Here is a 22,500-nt window from a genome sequence, read left to right on the forward strand (position 1 = left end):
GGGAGAGAGAGAGAGAGAGAGAGAGAGAGAGAGAGAGAGAGAGAGAGAGAAATAGAGAGAACTAGAGAGACGTTGAGAAATACCAAAGTAACATAGTTTACGGTGGGTATATTAATAGGGAACGAGTAAACTTCTTCTGAGGTAATATAGTTCATGTTAATCAGTGAAGTAAATGTCACTGACCGTTCTCATAAAAAAGATCCTTATCTCGTGTGATAATGTCAATGTTAATGTTACGCATGTATATATATACATACATATACATATATATATATATATATATATATATATTCGTATAATTTGTACGTGTACCTGCTACACATGCCTAATCTTTTTTTTTTTTTCTACGAATTTATTTTTCATTACAAATACTTTTTCAAGAGATCATAAATAATAGTGCTAATTCCTTTTATAACTCCGCGTTAAATATTATATAATTAATTTTAACGACGAACGTGAAAAAAAAAAAAAAAAAAAAAAAAGAAAAAAAAAGGAAAAAAAAAAAGAATAAACGAGTTTTAAAATTGTGACGAAGGCGTGACAATATTTGTGTTTTTTTTATTTCTCTCTTTTTTTTTTTTTTTTATTTTTAAATGCAGACATTTAAAAAGTATCCGTAGTCGTATAAATTGATCAAAAATGTTGAATTCGATCGACGCTAAGTGGAATGAGGAGTGTGGATTATTCGTATTAAAAAAAAAAAAAAAAAAAAAAAAAAAAAAAAAAAAAAAAAAAAAAAAAAAAAAAAAAAAAGTGCGCGCGCGCGCACATACAAATAAGTAAGTAAAAGATAACATAAGAAATAAAATAAAAAAAAAAAAAAAGAAGATAAAAAAAACAGGAAATTCTATTAATTAAGCTTGCCAGTTTATCGACCCGACTCCGAGGCATTAATTGAGATGGGAGTTTCGCGTAACAGAACTTCTGGAATACGAATACGTCGACTACTTCCTCCCCTCTCCCCTCTCGCCGTCCCCTCCCTCTCTCTTTCTCTCACCCTCTCATTTTTTTTTTTTTTTACATACATATAAGCTTACGTGAGAGTACGAGAAAGTATTCGAATACACGCGAACACACTTCTTCGTTCGATCGATTAACGAAAGAATTCTCTAATTGGCATGACGATCACACATTTGTAATTATGTATATATATATATATATATATATATATATCCTGTAGACCCTGATATACATGAATCTAAATGCAATACCATCTAATACGATTCTCTAACGTGATGCTTCTAACGCGGTCGTCGCACTAACTCCTCCTTCAGGGATCGAAGGAGAATACGTGCATACGTTTAGCGAGTAAATTCCAAATGAACACTTCATCAACGATCACCTAGCTATCCCATTTGCTCTTGGAATTTCCCCATTGGAATTCGCAACTATCCTATCGCTTGGATAACAAACCTATAAGCGTTTGATATTTTGTTCGAAACGATTGATTATTTTTTCTTCTCTATTTATTTTATTTTTTTTTTTTTTTTATTTTTTATTTATTTTTTTTTTTTTTTCCCCACCCCTAATCACGTTTTACAGATGTCATTTCGATGGAAAAAATGAGGAAACGAGGAAACAACACGATTGACAGCAAGGGTACGAAGAATCGTCATAACGAGGAGAAAACTAAGAACGATGACGTGGACAAAGATAAGAAAGATGCTGTCGAACGATTGGTGGAGGACGACGAATCTACGAATCAAGGCTTCGGAGAATGGCTTAGATCTAACGACGGTGTAGAAATGATGAGACTATTTGTCATCGCCAATTCACTTTTACTATTTGTCACGATGGCCTGGCCTAACATGAAGGAAAGTTATTACATTGTTCGCGACTATTTTATGGGAGAGGAAGAGGATTATTGAAGGAGGAAAGTATATATTCCAATTTCTAAGGAGTCTACGGAGAGAATAGACCGTATTTTATTTTCGAACGAAGAAATTACGTGGGGTCGTGCGAGTAGAGGGGGAAGAGGGAGAAGAAAAAATAGAAGAAAACAAAAAAAAATATCCCTGAGATTTCGAAGACGAAGAGAAAGGGATACTTTTTTTTTTTTTTGTATTTCTTCTTTTGCACTGTTGATTAAGATAAGCAAGAACAACAAATACAACGATCACAATGTTGGCCGCTTTCTTTCGCGGTGCATTTATCATCGGCATTCTCGCTTGGTACAGCATCAGCGTTTGGAAAATGATCGACGGTTATTTTAGAGATCAATTTGCCAGTTACCTGCATGAGGAATATCGAAAAAATCCGCATATGAAGGCTGCCCATATGAAGGATGCCGTCAATGAGGTTGGTAAGAACGATGCCGTACATACCGACGGGGAAGTTCCGTCAAATAAAATCGACGAACTCGTAAAAGCTGAGAGTTGTCCGGTCGATAAGGTAGACAACGATAAAATATTGGAATCTTGCAATATCTCAGAAAAAATTTTGAAAGTTGATCGACCGAACGATTCCGTTGAAAAAGAAATCTTAATGAAAATTTCAACGGAGAAGGAATTGAATAATGTCGACAATGATGACGACGACAAAGATAAAGACGAACGTCAAACGATGAAAAGTATTGAGAAAATGGCGGACGAGGAGAAGAGGCTGAAAAAAAAAGAATTTCCTTCGAGTAAGGAATTTGACGAAGAAATTGAGAAAAAGAAGAACAAGAAGAAGAAGAAAGATGAGAAGGGGAGGGAGAAGGAGATGGAGAGGGAGAGGGATAGGGAGAAGAAGAAAAAGGATGAGGAAGAAAAAACGAAAAAGCAGAAGAAGAAACGAGTAAAAACGATCACCCTTAACGAAGAAGATTTTCTAAGCGTCAAAAATAGACGAGGTACGATCGGACGTGACGAAGATTTTTGGGAATTCGAGGAGGACGAGGAGAAGCAAAAGATTGAGGATGAAGAAGTTGGTATACTAATCTCCGATCTTCCATTCAAGCCTAAACTCGACATCGGTCGTTTGGAAAGAATTACGCCCGATGAATATTGCCCTTTGACCTTGGACGACGAACTTTCCTGCGGGGAGACCACCAAGTGGCCCTAAACATATAATCACTCATGAAATTTTAATCGGAAATTTATCTGTTAAAAAAAAAAAAAAAAAAAAAAAAAAATATATATATATATATTCACATATTTATTATATTCACTTGATATTAATATTTATTATATATGGAATATTATCAATAATAACTAAAGCTATAACTAAAGCTATACATACATACATACATATATATATACAAACATTAAAAAAAAAATTATTTAAGTAAAAAAGAAAAAAAAATTTCCCATATTAAATTCACAAATTCGTTTGTTTGTCGTATCGAGCATATAACTCTAATGCTTATATTACAAAAAAAAAAAAAAAAAAAAAAAAAAAAACATTTTAATTTATTCCATTTGTATAATGACGAATTGCAAATTTACAAGTCATTACATTAACTTCTTTGCAATAATTATAATCTATTAAATGTATTACGAATTATTTATCATATCACATTTATGTATTTCCGATTAATTCACCTATTTACATTTTTTTTCTTGTTTTCCCTTAGATAAACAGTACTCGTATTTAACTAGGCTAAGAGGATTAATTAATGTTGTTATGTTAATCGATTGGAAAAAAAAAAGAAAAAAAAAAAAAAAAAAGAGAAAAAAAACAATAAACGAAAGAAAAGGAAAAAAAGAGAAAGAACAAAACTAATTGTAATACGTTTGTCACTTAATTAATGGTAAATTATAATAATAAAAATAAGAAAACTTATACTTGCAGATGTTAAGAGAAAAAGAGAAAAAGAGAGAGAGAGTGAGAGAAAGAGAGAGAGAGAGAGAGTGAGAGAAAGAGAGAGAGAGAGAGAGAGAGACGATACAGGAACAATTATTTTTCCTCCACCTATATAATAGCACGACGTTTGAAATATTCACGGTCTAAAATATGATTATGTCGATGACTATACTGAAATAATTGATTTTCAAAGCGGATACGCGAAACGTACGTTTAAATGCAAATGAAATGCAATAAGGTGTAAACAAATGGATCTGTCTGCCTAAGGAGACTAATCCTACGTCCTTGAAGCTCGTTTGCCGTCCTCCATGATCGTTGCAGTTTTATTTTTCTTCTTTTCCTTTTTTTTTCTTTTGTATCTTTCTCTCTCTCTCTCTCTCTCTCTCCCTCTCTCTCTCTCTGTCCCTTTTTCTCTCTCTTGGTATCCTCATCCGTCCGGTCATTAAACAAATCGTTTCTCTTCTTATTTCTTTATACTTTTTATTTTTTTTATTTTTATCTCTTCTTCTTTTTTTTTTTTTTTTAAATATGAAATTTCCTTGAAATTACCTTAACCGAGTGACACGATTTTCACCATAACATCATTTCGCAATTGAATCTTTCTTTATTTTTCAAGGGGGGAAATTTCATATTTAAAGGAAAATTAATTTTAATAGAATTAATTACGAAAGTACATTACCATTAAATGTAAAATATTCTTATATTAATATTTAATTATATTAAATAAATAAATAAATATATATATATATATATATAATTATCAATATTTGTATAAGTTTCATATTAAAAACATAAACGTCGTAATTATACTAATACTAATAATCCTATTATAACTATAGTATATATGGTACAATTATATTACATTAATTATACCTTATACTTTTAAATATATATATATATATATATATGAAAGAAGAAAAAAAAAACAAACAAAATCAAGTACAGATACGAATTAATAATGAAAGTTTTTAATAATGACATTATAGAAAAATAAAATTCTTTATAATATCTATAAACGATAATCCTTTATTATTAGAACATAAAAAAGGTTCGAATTTGTAACCGTTAACGTTACGACGAACAACCCGTTTGATTTTTTTCTTCTTCTTTCACATATATATGTATGTATGTATGTATGTACGTATGACCAAAAGAAGGTATAGGTTGCATTCAGAAACGATGACGCTCGTAATCGTACGAGGAATACTAAGAACGATATAGTTCGAACGGGAAATCGTTATTTCTGTCTATACAAAAGACAGAAAAGAGCGAGAGAGACAGAAAAAAAAAGAGAGAGAGAGAGAGAGAGAGAGAGAGGAGAGAGAAAGAGAGAGAAAGATAGAGAGGAGACAAGTCTCTATGACAAAACGAATATATGTATGGTATGTACATACGTATTAAACATATATATGTTGAATATAATTTGTAGAGATGGTAACCTTCGATTATAAGAGTAAATTGAAAAAAAAGAAAAAAACAAGCAAAACAAAAAAGAACAAAAAAAAAAAAAAAAACGAGACACTCGTTATCGCATTACCATTACCAATGACAATATTATGCAAGAGTACAGAAGTGGAATGGATGATTATGCGTATACATATATGTATATGTATATATGTATTTGTATATATATATATATATATATATATATATATATATATATGTATATGTATATATGTATCGTTTTACAAGTACTCACGGTCAACGAAGATATGCGACAGGTAACGCAGGAAATGTAGTAAAGATCTTCCGTCTCTATACAGATTCAAGTTATTAGAGGTATGTACTTACGTAAGTACATATCATTATGTATTTATATATGTGAATTTTTTAATATCGATCATCTTACGATTATCTCCTTTTCGTTCTCTCTCTCTCTCTCTCTCTCTCTCTCTCTCTCTCTCTCTCTCTCTCTCTCTCTCTCTCTCTCTCTCTCTCTCTCTCTCTCTCTCTCTCTCTCTCTCTCTCTCTCTCTCTCTCTCTCTCTCTCTCTTTATCCTCTTTATTTTAATTATCTACAATATTTGATCGATCGATCGATTTTCTTTTTATTTATTTATCTTTTTACAATTGTTCATAACCTTTTATCTACTTGTATTGTTTTCTATTTCTTTTTATTTTCTTCTTTTTTCTTATCTTTTTGTTTTCCTTTTTTTTTTCTCTTTCTCTTTCTTTCTTCGATTGTTACTTCATTTAATCAAAAAAAAAAAAAAAAAAAAAATAATGAATAAAATACAGAATAATGAATAAAATACAGAAAGATAGAAAAAAAAAAAAATATTTTTCGCGATCGTCTACCACTAGGGGAAAAAAAAAAAAATCAGAAACGGATACGAGAGAAAGAGAGAGAGAAAAGGATAAAAAAAAAAAAAAAAGAAGAGAAAAAAGAAAGAAATACAATGAACGTAAAGAGAAAAACCCTAATTATTTTCTTTTTCGTTTCTTTGGAAGAAGATTAAAGATTCTTTGAAACGTAACACAACTCACGTACATTCACGTTCGCCAAAGAGGAAGAGGAAATGAAAAAAAAAAAAAAAAAGAAAAAGAAAAAGAAAAAGAAATGTCAGAGAAGTGATAGAACGCGGTAGGACATAAGAAATGATTTTCTAACTAACATAAACGATCGAGAAAAGTATGTACCGGCAATGGCCTCGTTCGGTTCACGATGACCGTCAATTTTCCCAGCGAACGACGACTTCCCGCTGTCGTTCCGATTTCGAACGACTTCTCTCTTTTTATTTATTTCTTCAATTTTTCTTTTTTTTCCTTTCTTATTTTCTTTTCTACTTTGCACGCGATACGTATACATACATACATATATATATATATATATATATATATATATATATATATATATATATTGTAGATAGTTACATACATGCATATGTATTATATTTATTTGCGTGCTATTTCTTAAGTTTCGCTAATTCGATCGATGAAATAGTAAAAGTGAATTTTCTCAATTCGCATTTCGATTGATTTCATTTCTCTTTCTATAGAAAAAAAAAAGAAAAAAAAAGAAAAAGGAAAAAAAATTCACATCCTTAAAAATACGCAACGCTTTATAAAGTCCTACCATAATTGCAGTTAATTAATTATATATATATATATATATATATATGTACTCTTTTTCTGAATCTTCTTTATTTATTTATTTATTTATTTATTTATTTATTTATTTATTGATTGATTGATTTTTATATAATTATATTTTATAATTTTTTATAATTTCATATATATATATATATATATATATATATATATATATATTTACACACGAACAAAAAAAAGAAAAAGAAAAAGAAAAAGAAAAGAACAAAAATTATATACGATATAATATATTAAAATAATGGCGGGAAAAATTTATACTGAAAAATCATATTCCCCTTGTTACTCGGTCGGTAACATTGAATTTCTAAAGCTCTTTCGAAATTCAATTTTCCTTTTTTTTTCTTCTTCTTCTTTTTTTTTTTTTTATTTTCTTTACGAAATCTTTTCAAACTTTATTTCACTTTTTCATAATCGCAAAATTCATTTCGTCGAGAAATGCACGAAAATGAAGAACGTTGCGATCAAAAAAGAAGAAAAAAAAAAAAAATAGAACAGCCAGATAATTAATTATCAACAAAATTATACGTAAATATATACACACACACACACACACATATATATATATTTGTTTTTTTTATATATAAAATGATGGAAAAAATGAAGGGATTACAAATGAATTTTACTATTCTCATAGAATTCGTCACTCGATCGGTAATACAGATTACCAATGTTCCATCGTACGAAGTTCTTTTCTCAATTTTACGAAATCTTTTGTTGTCCTTTTATTCCTCTTAAAAAAAAAAAAAAAAAAAAAAGAAAGAAAGAAAAAAAAAAAGAAAAACGAAAGAAAAAAAAAAAAAAAAAAGAAAACAAAAAAAAGAAAAACGAAATAAAGAAGAACGGAAAGCAATAAAAAGAAAGAAAGAAAGAAAGAAAGAAAGAAAGAAAGAAAATAAAAAAACGACGGACGACACCGCCATTATCATCAACTCGTATGATTTCGTTGAAAGAATAGATATCGCCGATAACACCTCCATATATACGCATGTGCGCGCACATACATACTACAAGGACTTTTTAATCGAGAAGAAAGAAAGGAAAAAGAAAAGAAAAGAAAAGAAAAGAAAAAAAAAAAAAAAGAAAAAAGAAAAAGAAGAGAGAAAAAACAAAAAAGAAGGAGAGAGAAAAAAAAAGGAAAGAAAAAATAAATAAATAAGGACGAATATACGCCCTAACGCCTACGTTTCCGGAGGAAAAGGGGAAAAGGAAGATACGGACGAATATAACGAGAGAGAGAGAGAGAGAGAGAGAGAGAGAGAGAAAGAGATAAATAAAGAAAAAGAAAGAAAGATAGAGAAAGATAGAGAGTAACAATGGTCCCGCGACGAGGCGTGCGCGCCAAACAGTTTCCAGATTCCAACTATAGGAGAGCCGTGCTCGAAAACTCGTCTCTTCTCTTGAATATACCTGTTGCTCCTTCATCTTCGTCGTCTCTTATAAGTCGTCCTTAGGTCTCGTTCTTGCCGGAAGAACGAAAGGCCTACCCACTCACCTCCTCCCTCCCGCCCCTCCCTCCCGCCCACCCTCCCGCCTCATCCACCGGTCACGAATAGAATTTAGATGTTACAGAAATTATACCGACGGAATGATATAATTTTGTTTTTAAGCGAATCGAAAAAAAAGGAAAAAATTCGAAAGTTTAAGAAATGTAAAGAAAAACAAAAAACAAAAAAAAAAAAAAAAAAAAGAAAATAAAGAAAATGAATAATTATCGAAAGATTTTATATATTATATAAAAATTTCTATTCATGAAATTTATCATTCGAATATGATAATTAATTAAAAGATTCAAATTAGAGATATATCGATTAAAAGGACATATCCCATATATCTTATTTTAATAAGATATATACATATAATATATAAAATATAATATATATATATAACACATCATCATTTAATAATTCATTTTTATACGTTCATATATATATACATATACATATATATATATATACTTCATAATTACACTTCATACATATATACTTCATATTATGAAGTATATATATATATATATACTTCATAAATGAAAGTCCAATCGAGAGAGTTCGTCCTTGACTAAAAATAATTAAAATATATATGTGTATGCGTGGTATATAGAAATATACATACATACATACATACATACATACATACATACATACATATATATATACATACATACGTACATACGTACATACATATATACGTACATACATACATACATACATACATACGTACATATATACATACATATATATATATATATAAGGATTTTCATCTAAGAATATACGAAGAAGATTCGAATGGTCCAAAGAATCGTAGCAGTGAGCCGTTAGAACTATAAGGCAGATACATATGTAAGTACGTCTTTCTCTCTCTCTCTCTCTGTCTCTTTCTGTCTCTCTCTCTTGCTCTCTCTTGAAACTTTCGCTAGGGAGAGAGAGACCTGTTGCACGTGAACCTCCGGACCCCCCGTGTGCGCATTCCAAAAAGGTAGGAGGAAGAAGAAGCGAGAAAGAGAAGGAAGGAACTAAAGAAAGAGAACACGAGAAAAAGAAAGAAAGAAAGAAAGAGAAAGAAAGAGAGAGAGAGAGAGAGAGAGAGACGCCGGTATACAGGAAAAGAGTTCCTAGAAAGAAAAGGACACTATGCTTGTTACAGGGAGAGAAAGAGAAAGAAATAGGAAGCCACATACATATATATATATATATATATAATATATATATATACATAAAAAAGATGGCCCTTACATATGTAGATAAAAAAAAAAAAAAAAAGAAAAAAACAAAAAAAGAGATCAACGATATATACAAACATATATGTATTAAGAAAGAAACGTTTAAAGTTTCTTCTTAACCTCAAAGTTAAAATGAAACACATGCATCGATGAGATAACAATTAATGCCTTACCTCGAAATTATTTTGTCTTCTTTCTCTCTCTCTCTCTCTCTCTCTCTTTCTCTCACTTTCAGAAATTCCCAACTGTTCGTTCTTTTTCTCTTTTCCCTTCGATCAAGGTGTCTGTCTTCCACTCGTCAAAGCAGCCGCCGCCGCCGCCCCCCGCCCCCCCGCTGGCCGTTGATCGTCAGTCACATAATCCTGCACTTCGTAAACTTTAATAAATTCACTCCTGAGATAAAACAGCACATACACACATACTTGATAATATATATATATATATATATGTATATGTACACACACACACACACACAGATAAACTTCACGCATACGTAGATAGGGACAAACGTAAACGTATATATACAAGCACAAAGTCGTAATGCCGAAGTGAGAGGAGAGACTACGTTGGGACGTACTAATCCGTATTTTTGTTTTTTTTTTTTTTTTTTTTCTTTCGATTCACACGTAAAATCTTTAGATAATCGTTGGTATCTATCGTTCTGTATATATATATATGTGTATATATGTATATATATATATATATATATTACTTCAAAGATAAAATTAGATAAATATCGTTTATTAATCGAGTCAAATAGAAAAATATATATATAGGATTCTCTGTAATTCGCGAGACGCGCGGGATATCGTTCTTGCGCTTTCGACCGTGTATGACAAACGACGAACCGATGTGTATCCTGCCGCTTGACCTGCACCAGCCGAGCCGACCAATCACAACGCACTCTCGAGAAGCCTACGAACTTTGTGGTTCATCCCCACCATTCTACGTTTCGTATTCCTGTACACACGATATCTATTGGATTACGTCAAAAGCTTTTCATATTACGATCTTTACTTTTTACCATCTAATTGTACTTTTCCTTATTTTTTTTTTTTTTTTGATTATATCGTTTAATTTGATTATAACGAGAGATATTGTAAAATAAAATGGATAATTAAATAAATGAAAGATGACGAAAGAAAAATATATATATATATATATATTAAGTGCTGCCATCTCGTGTCTTCGGTAAACAATGTTCTGTTATTAAACTTTTATATATATATATATGTATATAGAAATATGAATAAATATTATTTAGATAATATGTATATATCATTGTCGGTAATAATAGATCAAATGATTGTCGGTAAGTATTCGTCGATAATTACTTATCGTCGGTAATTACTTACCGTCGGTATAAACGATCAGCGTTTATCGATTCTTCATTATCGACTGAGATTACCGACATTATTTGTTTATCACAATGTTATCGACTTTGTCTCTGTAGATAATTATCGATCTTTGTCGATTACGAAAATACATATATATATATATATATATTTCATGTATCTTCGGTATCATTACTCATTGACAATTATAATTGCAATAGAACGATGCTTTGAAACATAAAATGATAACAATAAATGTTTACAATAAATATTTGAAAAGGTTAAAAAATTTTTTAATTGTTCAATTATTGACACTTTTCATTTATTTAATCATTTAATTTTTCATTATAAATACGTGAACATTTAAACGAGTACATATGCAAGAAGGAAAGACTTCAACGTTTTTATATCTTTACATGTATATATATATATATATATATATAGTGTATATATATTGTACATTCTATAATAAATATATCATCATTTAAAGATAGAATTAAAGTAATGTGTCCTGTGTAACATCTAATACTGCGTTTAGAAATATACGAGTGTGCAACGAACGTACGTGAACATTATGATGCCTGTCCTATGAAACGGTGTTTCAAGGCTGACCCAGCATGGGTACTTATTGTATCAAGACTTGTTAACAGAGACGTTCATTCACTCTGGTACTGGCAATAAAAAGCTCAGTATAGTTTGAATAACTCGAACCAATCGGATTGTTCTCTCGTAACATAGTGAAAAGTAAGAAGGTATAAAGGAAGGATCAAGGAGGAAGAGGAAATAGTAAACGCGATAAAAATGCTCATATATTATAATTATTATAAGATGGGAAAAGGTCTATCGATGAAATTGTTAATTCGATGATCATCATGGCAGCTCTTGTACGTCTTAAAAGAGGTAGCGTTCAATTGAGACACGCGGCACTCGAGATGAAAGGTAAGTTTATATTACGAGTTCGATATTTACAAAAAAAAAAAAGAAAAAAAAAAAAAAATTAAAACATAAACGAATGAACGTACGAACAAAATAAACGAAGCAAAATATAATAACACTCAAATTGAATTGAAATTAAAAAAAAAAAAAAAATTATATATATATATATATATATATATATATATATATATGATCGTTTATGCGGTAAATTTAAATCATCTTTTTAATCCGCATTTATGGGGAAGATGAAGGAGGTGAAAAAAATGAAAGAAAGAGAAAAAGGAAAAAAGAAGAAAGACAAACAAAGTAATATAAAAATAGAACAAATAAAAAGAAATAGAACCGATAGGTACGTACGAACGTTATCTCTTTGAAAAGGTTCCGTCTATTTGTAGTTACATTACATTTACCGAATCAAAGTCGAGGTCGTCTAATATCTATATATTAATGTGTTCTCTAATCATCTCTCTCATTTATATACATATATATATATATATATATATTATTGCCAGAGAGAGAGAGAGAGAGAGAGAGAGAGAGAGAGAGAGAGAGATAGTCCTATCTTTGGATGAAAAAAAGGCAAAAAGGAAAAAAAAAAAAAGAAAGAAAAAGAAAAGACGCGAAACGTTAGAGCGATAAGAAAGAGGAAGATGTCGATCCACTACTCTGAGTTACGTAGAATATTGTGAGATGGCAGACATCGTAAAGAGAGGTAGCGTTCAGCTCGTTAAACGCGGAAGTATCCAAATAAAACATGCCGCTAAGGAGGTTCGAGGTTCGTTCTTTCTCTTTCTTTCACTTTCTTTTTCATTTAGTATTTATTTATCTCTGTCTCTCTTTCTCTTTCTTTCACTTTCTTTTTCATTTAGTATTTATTTATCTCTGTCTCTCTTTCTCTTTCTCTTCTCTCTCTCTCTCTCTCTCTCTCTCTCTCTCTCTCTCTCTCTCTCTCTTTATTTATCCTTAAATATTTTCTCACATTCATTTTTCACACTTGAAATTTTTCTCTGATGTGTATGTACGCATATAAATATGTATATATATATATAAATATATATAAGGAATGTCAACAATTTTCTTCCACCTTCTTTTTCTTTTTTCTCCTCTCGTTCATATTCACGATTTGTTTTTTTGAGATAAAAAAAAAAAAAAGGGGAAAAAAAAAAAAGAAAAGGAAAAAAAAAAGAAGAAGTGAAATTCTCGAAAACACATAATCAGAGGTATCATAGAGACATATTTGTATTTCGAATTTGCAAAATAATATGCGTTCGCTTTATATAGCTTTATGTAACAATTGGTGCCTTTATTGAAACGTTCCTTTTTTCGATTATGTCAGAGATTGCACGACAATTATTATTACTATATTGTACGCTGAGAGGGAGAAAAGAAAGTGTAATGTCTTTTTTTTTTTTTTTTTTTTTTTCTTTCTTTTCCTTCATTTTCTTTTTCTTTTTTCGTTCTTTACTTTTGTCGTTCTTTCTTTCCTTTCTTCTTCTTCTTCCTTTTTTTTACTTTTTTTTTTTCTTTCTTTTTTTTTTCTTTTTCTTTTTTTTTTTTGTAACCACACGCCAATCGCGCTAACTGAAATCATAATATAGTCGCGACTGAAAGACGCGCGACGTACGTATGCTTTATCAAAGTCAAACACAAAGACTTTATAGATTTTGTTTGAAAAACGCGATAACGTGGGAAACTTACTTTATACCTATTTGCCGTACATAACGTATGCTAAAAGTGAGAATAATAATAACGTTTCTTTTGTATAGTCAAACTCGTGCTAAAAGTATCAAGAGAAAATTCGTCGTGTTCGATCCATATATACATATATATATATATATATACACATATATTATATCCGTGTAATAATTTTAATTCGTATATATAATTTGATTAATAAATAAATAAATAAACAAAAAAGAAAAAAAAAAAGAAAGAGAAAAGAAGAAAACAAAAATCAGAGGGACGGGGTATAGAAAATAAAAAAAAGATTGATAAAATAGAACGGCGGAATGGATTTGAATGAATAAAGGGAAAAAAGAATAAAGAAAAAGAAACAAACAAAAAAAGAGAGAGAAAAGGAGGGAGAGAGGAAAGTAGGATGTGCAAATAAAATAAAATAAAATAAAAAAAATAAAAAAAATAAAAAAAAAAAACAAGAACATAAGAGAGAAAAAAGAAGATAAAAAGCACGAGTGAGAGAGAGAGAGAGAGAGAGAGAGGGTATTCTTTTTTTTAAATATAAAAAATATATTGAAAAGGAAGAAGAAATTAAGATAGATAAATGAAATAACGAAGGGGAAAAGAATGAATGGGGTAAACGAGTGAAGAGGAAGAAAAATTGTATAAGGGAGAGAAAAAAATTAAAAAATAAATGAAAAAAGATTGAAGAGACGAACGAGAAAAAATTAAAAAGAAAGGAAAAAGGAAAGGGAAAAGAATTAGAAATAAAAAAGAATTGACTGAGACGTCGGGATAAAAGATAAAAGATAAAAGATAAATGATAAAAGTAGAAAATAAAATGGAAGGAACCATGAAAAAAGGTACGGAAATGAAGGAGGTCCTGTATTTCGTTTTAGCTGCTGTCAGAGCACGTCATATCGTTGCTGCATTAGTGGCAATGGGATTTGCATTGTGCGGTGCAGTCGAAGTAAGCTCGTCCGTTGCATTATTGGCCAAACAAGAGGACAATCATGCGATCATCGACACATCCTGGCACTGTGACATGCTCGTCAATATCAGCAGCCGAAATCGTACGGAGGACTTCGAAGTTATCCTATTGGAGGTAAACGCATTCATTCTTATCAATCAATAGAAATTATTTTATCAATAAAGCCTTAAAAAATCATTTCAAATATATCTTTTATCATTCCAATGTCATCGAATTAATATTAATAATTTCTTCGAATCAATCGTATTCAAACATTAATTCTATTTAAAATAGAAACGATTGAAAAGGATTCTAGGCGCGCGTATTTTTTTTTTCCTGTTTTTTTTTTTTTTTTGTTTTTCTTTTTTTTGCTGACACAACAAAAACAATTATTTTCATTTTCATTTTTCACTTTGCCACCTTACATCTTTACTCTTCGTTATTATTTCTTTCGTTTGATTTATTTCTTTCATTTTGCGTGTAATATCATTAGAACGAAAATTAGACGGAGGATAATGTCGAACTTTTGGAAGAGAGAGAGAAAAAAAAAAAAGAAGAATAGGAAAAAAAAAACAACAAAAACAAAAGAAAGAAAAACATTGCCATTAAAAATAGTAAAACAATTGTATCGTCGATTTGTAGCTACCACCGGAAGAAAGAACGGAATCGATAATGCGAGAAGCATTTTTATGGGGTCAAGTGGCCGGACCAATATTAGGTGGTTGTTTGGTTTGGGGTAGATCAGGTCCGTCGATGGTATTTTCACGAGCTGTATTAAGTGCCTGTTTGGCATCGTTATTGGTACCAGCAGCTTGGAGAGGACCATCCCACGTTGCACTTCGTCTCTTTCAAGGACTTTGTACCGTGAGTTACACGTATGAATCTTCCTTTTCTTTTTTTTTCTGTTTTTTTTTTTTTCTTTCCCTCTCCCCCCTATACTTTTTTCATCTCTTCTAATCAATCAATCGCGTTACTTACTTTATACAGGGCGCAACCATGCCAGCTGCTCACATGCTAGCTATGACCTGGTTTAAGAGCAATCATAGGAGTTCGTATTTCAGTTGTTACGCCGGTAATTAATTGAATTACAAAATAATCATAATCAATAGATCGTAATAGAACGTAAGTTACGATGTAATAATACTTAATAACTTTTTCCTTTTCATAAGCTGTCAGCGTTGGATACTGTTTAACCGGTTGGATAGGTACAGCTGTGGTTAGAACATTCGGACGTGATTCACTCTGTTACGGTTTGGTATTCTTAGCACTTTGTTGGTACTTTGCCTTTGGTAGATTCGTCAAGGATACACCGAAATCTTATCAGCACGATACTAATGTAAGAATGTATCTCATAATCTTCGACGATGTTTATATTGCTATAGTGGTTAAAAAAAAAAAAAAAATGTCTATAGGCCGCTGTCATTCCTTGGGGAAAATTATTAAGATCCGTACCGGTTTGGGCATCAGCAGTGGCGACTATGGGAAATCAATGGGGCGACGCTACACTCGCCCTTGGAATGACGAAATATTTAAAACTCATATATGGATTTTCCACGGCTAACGTGAGCTTTCTTTTCTTTTTTTTTTTTTTTTTTTTTTTTCGAGGATTTTTACACTTTTTCTTTTTTATTTGTCTTTGTTGTTTTTTTTCCTTAATTCTTTTCTTTTTTTTCCTTTTTCTTTTTTTTTTTTTTTTTTTTTTTTCTTACACATATGTCTAACAAACGCGTACGATCGATATCGTAATATTAAATAAGTTTTTCTCATAGGACTCGGTATTGACTACTTTACCTCACATTGGACACTTCATGGCTGCTTTAACTTGTGGTTTATTGGTTGATCACGTTCGCGAGTCTAGAATAGTATCAACGACCACAGCAAGAAAATTGGTCGTTTATACCGGTACGTCAATATTATTCAACAACTCGACAATATATTTTTTTTGATCGTATTAAAATAACGATTAACAAACAACAAGAATTGATTTATCTCGCGTATTTTTTTTTTTTTTCATTTTTCTTTTTCCTTTTTTTTTTCTTCTTTTTGTTTCGTTTGTTCGGCAACTTTTTCAACGCCATCGGCCAAAACGTTCATAGAATTTAATTATCTTTCGTTATCTAGCTGAACGTTATCATCATTATCTTGTATCAATCTCTAAGTTTAAATATATTTAAAAAAATAAAAATAATATTACATAATGATTTAGAACTAATATATTGTAATTTCTTTCGTAGCTCATTTCATACCGGCCGCATTACTCTTCGTCGCAGGATACGCGGGTTGTCAGGCATTAGGTGCAGCCTGGTTAGGTATTGCGGCACTTTTGGTATCCGGTACAGCACCGGCCGGTGCACTTGCTGCCATAGCTGATCTTGCACCAGCCGAATCACCGGCCTGTGCTGCAGCAGCCTGTGCCCTTTGTTCCACTTTAGGTGCAGCGGGTTTATTGGCTGCTAATTATTTCGTCACCCAAGCTCTTCATGGTTCGGTAAGTAAATCTCGACAGTTCATATACCTGATATTTTTCACATTGATAGAAAAAAAATTGTCGGGTCTAATGATATTAAGAGAAAACAAGAAAGAAGAAAAAAGAAAAGAGAGAAAAAATATTTCTAAATTTTAGATAGCCGGATCTTGGCGATTGGTCTTTGGCGTAGCATCGGTAGTTTTGTTATCAACCGCAGCTGTATTTTTAGCATTAGGCAAAGGTGTACCACAACCATGGATACCATCGGTGGCACGTCCACGTAGTCACGATGTTATTTATGAACAGGATCCACTTGAGCTCGATTACGAGGACGTAGCTGTACAAACCGAACCCTTTAGTCATTATTCTTATGACGATGACGTCGAAAGTCTTAAAAATTTACCACGCAGTTCCTCGATTCATTCGAAAATCTCAGCGATTTCTATTAATCAAATATCGTGAGGAGGAATCTCTCACGAGATTATATCTCCTGATTTTTCACATAACTCCCATATATATATATATATATATATACATATATGTATATATGGGTACCATGTACTGATAATTGTACATACATGCATACATGCATACGTTGATGCAATTAACCAATTATCACCTAATGAAATCTTATTAACACACTCACAATGTTAATTATTCGACATTTCTTATTATTTCTGTATATATTTAATTGTTTATTAAAATGAACGAAAATTTTTTCTTTTTTTTTTTTTTTCTTTTTTTTTTTCTTTTCTTTTTCTTCCTACGTTAACTTCATCCTTTCATTTCTATCAAACGCCAAATGCTCAAGCGAAATCTGTATATCATTCTCTACGTATAGATGTATAAACATGGATATATATATATATATATGTACATACATATGTGTCTAGACGTAATATATACCGTGAGACAATAAATCGTTGTTGTCTACGTGTACGTCAACTTTCCACAAGAAAGAAAAATCTTGAGTGCAATGGTTTGTCCTAATTAAGTAATTCTACGGCGGACCCACCTCCGCCACCGTCCTATCCCATCCCGTCCCGCCCCACCGGTAGATTCACCTCGTTATCGTGGCAATATACTGTGTGAACATTTTTTTCGAATGTTCTACGTGAATGGGCCGGAATTATACGGAATGCCGGAAGTCTTAATATCCTGTCGAATGTCTAAATCAACGGGATAATAATAATAAAAGCCTTTCACGAGTTTATATATCCGGGCGAAAAGAAAAGATACATATTCATATCACACAGAAATTCTCTTTTTCATATGATCGAATTCCTTCCTTCGAGGTCATAACCGTGCGATTATGAAAATCACTTTGGGTATGTTATACGATTAGGTGAAAAACAAAAAAAAAGAAAAAAAAAAAAAAAAGAAAAGAAAAGAAAGAAAAAAGGACAATTTTTTTTTTTTATGAAACACACAGAGACACAAACACACGTGCGTGCACGCAGAGGAATTTTTTACCTGACATGTCGATTGGAATTACAAAAAAAAAAAAAAAAAAAAAGAAAAAAAGAAAAAAAAAAATATAAAATAATTCGATTTTGATAGATGCCAAAGATTGCGATAAAAAGTTCGTACGATGAATTTAGCAAGATCCAAGAAAGATCTCGTGATTTCCGTCTTAACTCGTTCTCAGCTAACGTATATACAAAGACAGACAAACGGACAGACAGACAGACAGATAAACGGACAGACAGACAAACCAAGAGAAAAAGATACATACACACAGTAAATGCATATACGCAACGTTTCGTTGGCACGTCCGACGTCGTTGATGTTGCAACACTCGCGACGATGCTAATTACCCAGAAAGAGACTTAGATATGTTATTATTCTCTCTTGGTGTGTATTGCACTCTCTCTCTCGAAGGCAAAGAGGCACATGACGAAACGAATTCTCACGGCCGATTATTTATTATCCTTCATTCTTTTATTTTCATTACAAATTTCTTTTCCTCCTCTTTTCTCCCCTCCCCCTATCCTCCTCTATCCTTCTGTTCTTGAGCTCTTTTTCCTTTTTTTGTCTATTTTTTTTTCTGTTTTTCTTTTTTTTTTTTTTTTCTTTTACACCAGCTTACCTAACGTATATTTACAATATATGGAAAAGGAGGGGGGTGGAGGACACCGAACTTTAGTTTTTAATTTTAAAAGCTAAAAAAGAGAGATAGAAAGATAGATAGATAGAGAGAGAGAGAGAGAGAGAGAGAGAGAGAGAGAGAGAGAGAGAGAGAGAGAAAAGAAAAAAAGATATAAGAAAATCTTTGGATGAAATTAACATAATCATAACTAGGAGCACAATTGTGCACGTCTAATCGTTATAAATAATCTTTCTAGCGATAAAAAGATAGAATTAAATTAGAAATGTTTTCTACGATACTATAATATATATATATATATATATATATATATATATATATATATATATATATTTACATATATATATTTATATAATACTTAAATCGTTCGATTTATTGAATTATCAATTCGATCGAAATCTTATCGTTCTATTATTTTTATATTATTCTTATTTCTTTGATCAATTGTGAAGTGACGTGGGAAGGTGCTGCGTGGATTGATAGAAAAGATTCAAAAAAAACAAAAACGAAAAAAAAAAAAGTTAATAAAGAAGGAACGAAGAATCGACGTAAAAACGAGATATTAAAAGGAAATGAAGAAAAAGAAAGAAAGAAAGAAAGAAAGAAAGAAGAAAATGAAAGTTACATCTTCTTGTTCATGATGTCCTTATCTTCGTCAGACTCGTCGGTAATAATTTGTACGCTTCTTACTGGACCCGTTTTTCTGTATCTCGAAGTTGGCGTTGTCGTACTACTGATCATTGTGTTTGGTAGAACGGCTGGTCGTTCAGCGTTAATAGCCAATTGTAGCATTCTCAAAAGTAATGCCTCTCTGATAGGTGCCGGTAAAATTTCATCGCCGTCGTCATTAATCTCTTGAGTATAAAACTTTTGTCTATAAACACGTTTAGGTGTAAATCTGCCATCTTGATAATCGTCGTACTGATGAGGTGCTTGATAAAGAGGATTCAATCCTCTTGTATAAACCGGAGGACGTCTCAATGCAACACGATCGCCATATTGCATGTTTACTTGTTGATCGTAAGAAGAAAGATCAGGCCTTGGAATGGGAGTTTGATATCCCGTATGATAAGAAGGATAAGGCTGTTGATCATAAAGTGCATCCTCCAAATAAGTTTTTGGATAAGTAAGAGCTTGTACGCCATATTGACTGACCAATAAACGTCTAAGTAACATTTGAAAATCTCGTCGACTTAATGGTGGTGCTATTGGATTTGGTGGTTCCGGTGGTAAAGCTATTGGCGTTGTACGATAGACATAATCGGGTGTAGTCTGTTGATATTCTCGATCTTCTATGTGATGATGAGCTGGTGTTGATGATTGAGGAATTGGTCTGACAATAGGTCTAGCCCTTGCTTCCAATTCTTGATAGATCAATGGTCTCGAATATGGTCTTGGTCTGACGTAATTCTGATTTATCGGCATTCGTGACTCGTCGTCCGTTTCGACCGTAGGATTGTCAGCTAAATAATGAACATTGGGATCTGTGGTGGTACTATAAAGTTGTTGCTGAGTCGTAACAGGCCTATACAAAATTCTACCAATCGGTATATGTCTATATGCTGGCTCCTCCTCGATATTATTTTGTTGGCCAGGTAACAAAACTCTCGGTTGTAATTCTTGAACATATGATTCACTTTGTCCACGTACGAAAATCGGTTCTGTTGTCTGTCTAAGATAATCTCTATTATCAACAGGTATTCTTGGTGGTCCACGTAACAGAATCGGTTGAGTAGACGTTTGTTCTTCGAGGGTAGACTTAGCTTCAGGTTCGTAAACCCTAGGACTTTCGTATTTTGGATCGTCGAATCTAACGGGTCCTAAATTTTCTCGATTGACATATATTTTAGGTCTATCGAGACGCGTCCCAGGAATACGTTGAATGACTCTAGACGGAGTAGTAGTTGTAAATAAAGGCCGTGTCGTTGACAGAGCACCACTGTAAACATCGGAATGTTCATCGTTGTTATTATTGTTGTTGTTGTTATTGCTGTTGTTGTTGTTATCCATCGAAGAGATACTCGCTTTGGTGACATCGTCGTGAAGTTGACGTCTTAAATTATTACCAGTCGATATTTTAGGATCATCATCCTTTTCAACGAAATCCTCGGTTATGGGTCTTAAATTTTGTTCGATAGGACGTTTGGCAAATAATATTCTACGATAGCCATTATTTTTCTCTTCAACACTTGGACGATTTATTTGTGAATCCTCGACGTCCTCGGGATCTTCCTCGACTCCGATTGGTCTCTGTTGACCATTTATCACGAAACGAGGTCTACTTTTGTTATTACCTTTTAAATAATGATTGAATATATTTTTGGCCGATTCGGTACTCGTAGTTTGTGTCGTTGTAGATGTCGTCGATGTTGTCGCTGTCTTTCTCGTTCTTGGAATAGATTGGACGACCGACGATTTGGTCGTAGCTTCCGTCGAACCGTACATTAAGTTAGGCCTCTTTGTCGTCGTCGTACTACTGCTATTGATAGTACTACTACTGGTACTGCTACTACTGGTACTGCTACTGCTGGTACTGCTGCTACTACTGGTACGATTGACACGTGGTATACTCTGGACCACCGATATGTGTTCCTGTAATGGCGATACGGACGTCGCTTTAAAGCCCGTTCCGTTAGATGACGAATACGAGACTCTCTTTATTTCACCCTCGGCGTCGACGAAACCGAACGTACCCTTGATGTTGCCTAGAACGTCACGGGTCTCGACCTAACAATACAACTTTTAGATATCACGAACTCTTTCTCTCTCTCTCTCTCTCTCTCTCTCTCTTTCTCTCTGTTTCTTTCTAAATTTTATTCGAAAAGAAGAAAAAAAAAAGAAAAGAAAGAAATAAAATAACTAAATTTTCTTACGTTCACTCGATCTCATCCGGAATGTCTTTTTCTTACTCTTATTAAAATACTTTTACGATTATTAAAAATCCAATGCTGCCAATCGTCAGAAATATATTTTATTTTACCTTGAATGAACCATCGCCAGCCTCGTATCCATAAGTATACGAGCCGTCTTCGTTAACCTTCCTGATTTGTTTCAAGATAGCCACTTGATGATTGTGAGTAGTTTCTGATGTTTGCTGATCCGTAACATTCGTACAGCCTGCCGTCGCCAGACAAAAGATTGCCATCAGCCATGGCGTCATCTTGAAAGAAAAAGGAAAGAGATAAACAAAAAATGAAGAATGAGGAATTACTTAAAAATGATCTACATAATATTTCGATTCGATTGGATATTCTTTTTTGTTTGTTTATTTTTTTATTTTCTCTTTTTTTTTTTTGTCTTCTTTCTGCTTTATCGCCACGAGATTAATGATCACAGTTTTTTATTATTATTATTATTATTATTATTATTATTATTATTATTATTACTATTTAAGAA

At 32.0% G+C, this 22,500-nt stretch overlaps 4 protein-coding genes across 6 annotated transcripts in view; 2 read left to right on the forward strand and 2 right to left on the reverse strand.

The window, feature by feature from the left end:
- The window catches only part of LOC124426925, a 79,421-nt gene extending 68,916 nt beyond the window's left edge, over nt 1-10,505 (reverse strand). The window contains exon 1 of the mRNA XM_046969205.1: nt 9,787-10,505. The gene's annotated coding sequence lies outside the window, so the exon portion shown is untranslated. The remainder of the gene's footprint in view (nt 1-9,786) is intronic.
- LOC124426926 (protein PXR1-like) lies at nt 1,879-3,765 on the forward strand. Its single transcript, XM_046969207.1, has one exon. It carries the CDS (start codon nt 2,122-2,124, stop codon nt 3,043-3,045), a length of 924 nt encoding a protein of 307 aa, XP_046825163.1. The 5' UTR covers nt 1,879-2,121; the 3' UTR covers nt 3,046-3,765.
- Nucleotides 10,506-11,610: 1,105 nt separating the features above from the next.
- On the forward strand, nt 11,611-17,714 carry LOC124426879 (sialin-like). Of its 2 annotated transcripts, none has more exons than XM_046969065.1 (9): nt 11,611-11,886; nt 14,460-14,665; nt 15,173-15,394; nt 15,518-15,602; nt 15,700-15,866; nt 15,943-16,092; nt 16,300-16,432; nt 16,765-17,018; nt 17,154-17,714. In XM_046969065.1, the coding sequence occupies exons 1-9, from the start codon at nt 11,811-11,813 to the stop codon at nt 17,457-17,459; spliced, it is 1,599 nt and encodes a 532-aa protein (XP_046825021.1). In that variant the 5' UTR covers nt 11,611-11,810; the 3' UTR covers nt 17,460-17,714. The 2 variants fall into 2 exon arrangements, with proteins under 2 accessions (XP_046825021.1, XP_046825020.1); XM_046969064.1 differs by lacking the exon at nt 11,611-11,886 and adding an exon at nt 12,506-12,658.
- Nucleotides 17,715-19,523: 1,809 nt separating this feature from the next.
- The window catches only part of LOC124426876 (putative uncharacterized protein DDB_G0291608), a 3,438-nt gene continuing 461 nt past the window's right edge, over nt 19,524-22,500 (reverse strand). The window contains exons 2-3 of one of the 2 annotated variants that reach the window (XM_046969060.1): nt 22,085-22,264; nt 19,524-21,696 (exon numbers count right to left, since the gene is read on the reverse strand). In XM_046969060.1, the coding sequence (XP_046825016.1) occupies nt 19,726-21,696; nt 22,085-22,264 (2,151 nt within the window). In that variant the 3' untranslated portion in view covers nt 19,524-19,725. Of the gene's footprint in view, nt 21,832-22,084; nt 22,265-22,500 lie in introns of both variants that reach the window. The other variant, XM_046969059.1, reaches the window with a different exon arrangement.

Source organism: Vespa crabro, chromosome 9 (genome assembly GCF_910589235.1).
Source record: "Vespa crabro chromosome 9, iyVesCrab1.2, whole genome shotgun sequence".
NCBI classification, from domain to species: Eukaryota; Metazoa; Arthropoda; class Insecta; order Hymenoptera; family Vespidae; genus Vespa; species Vespa crabro.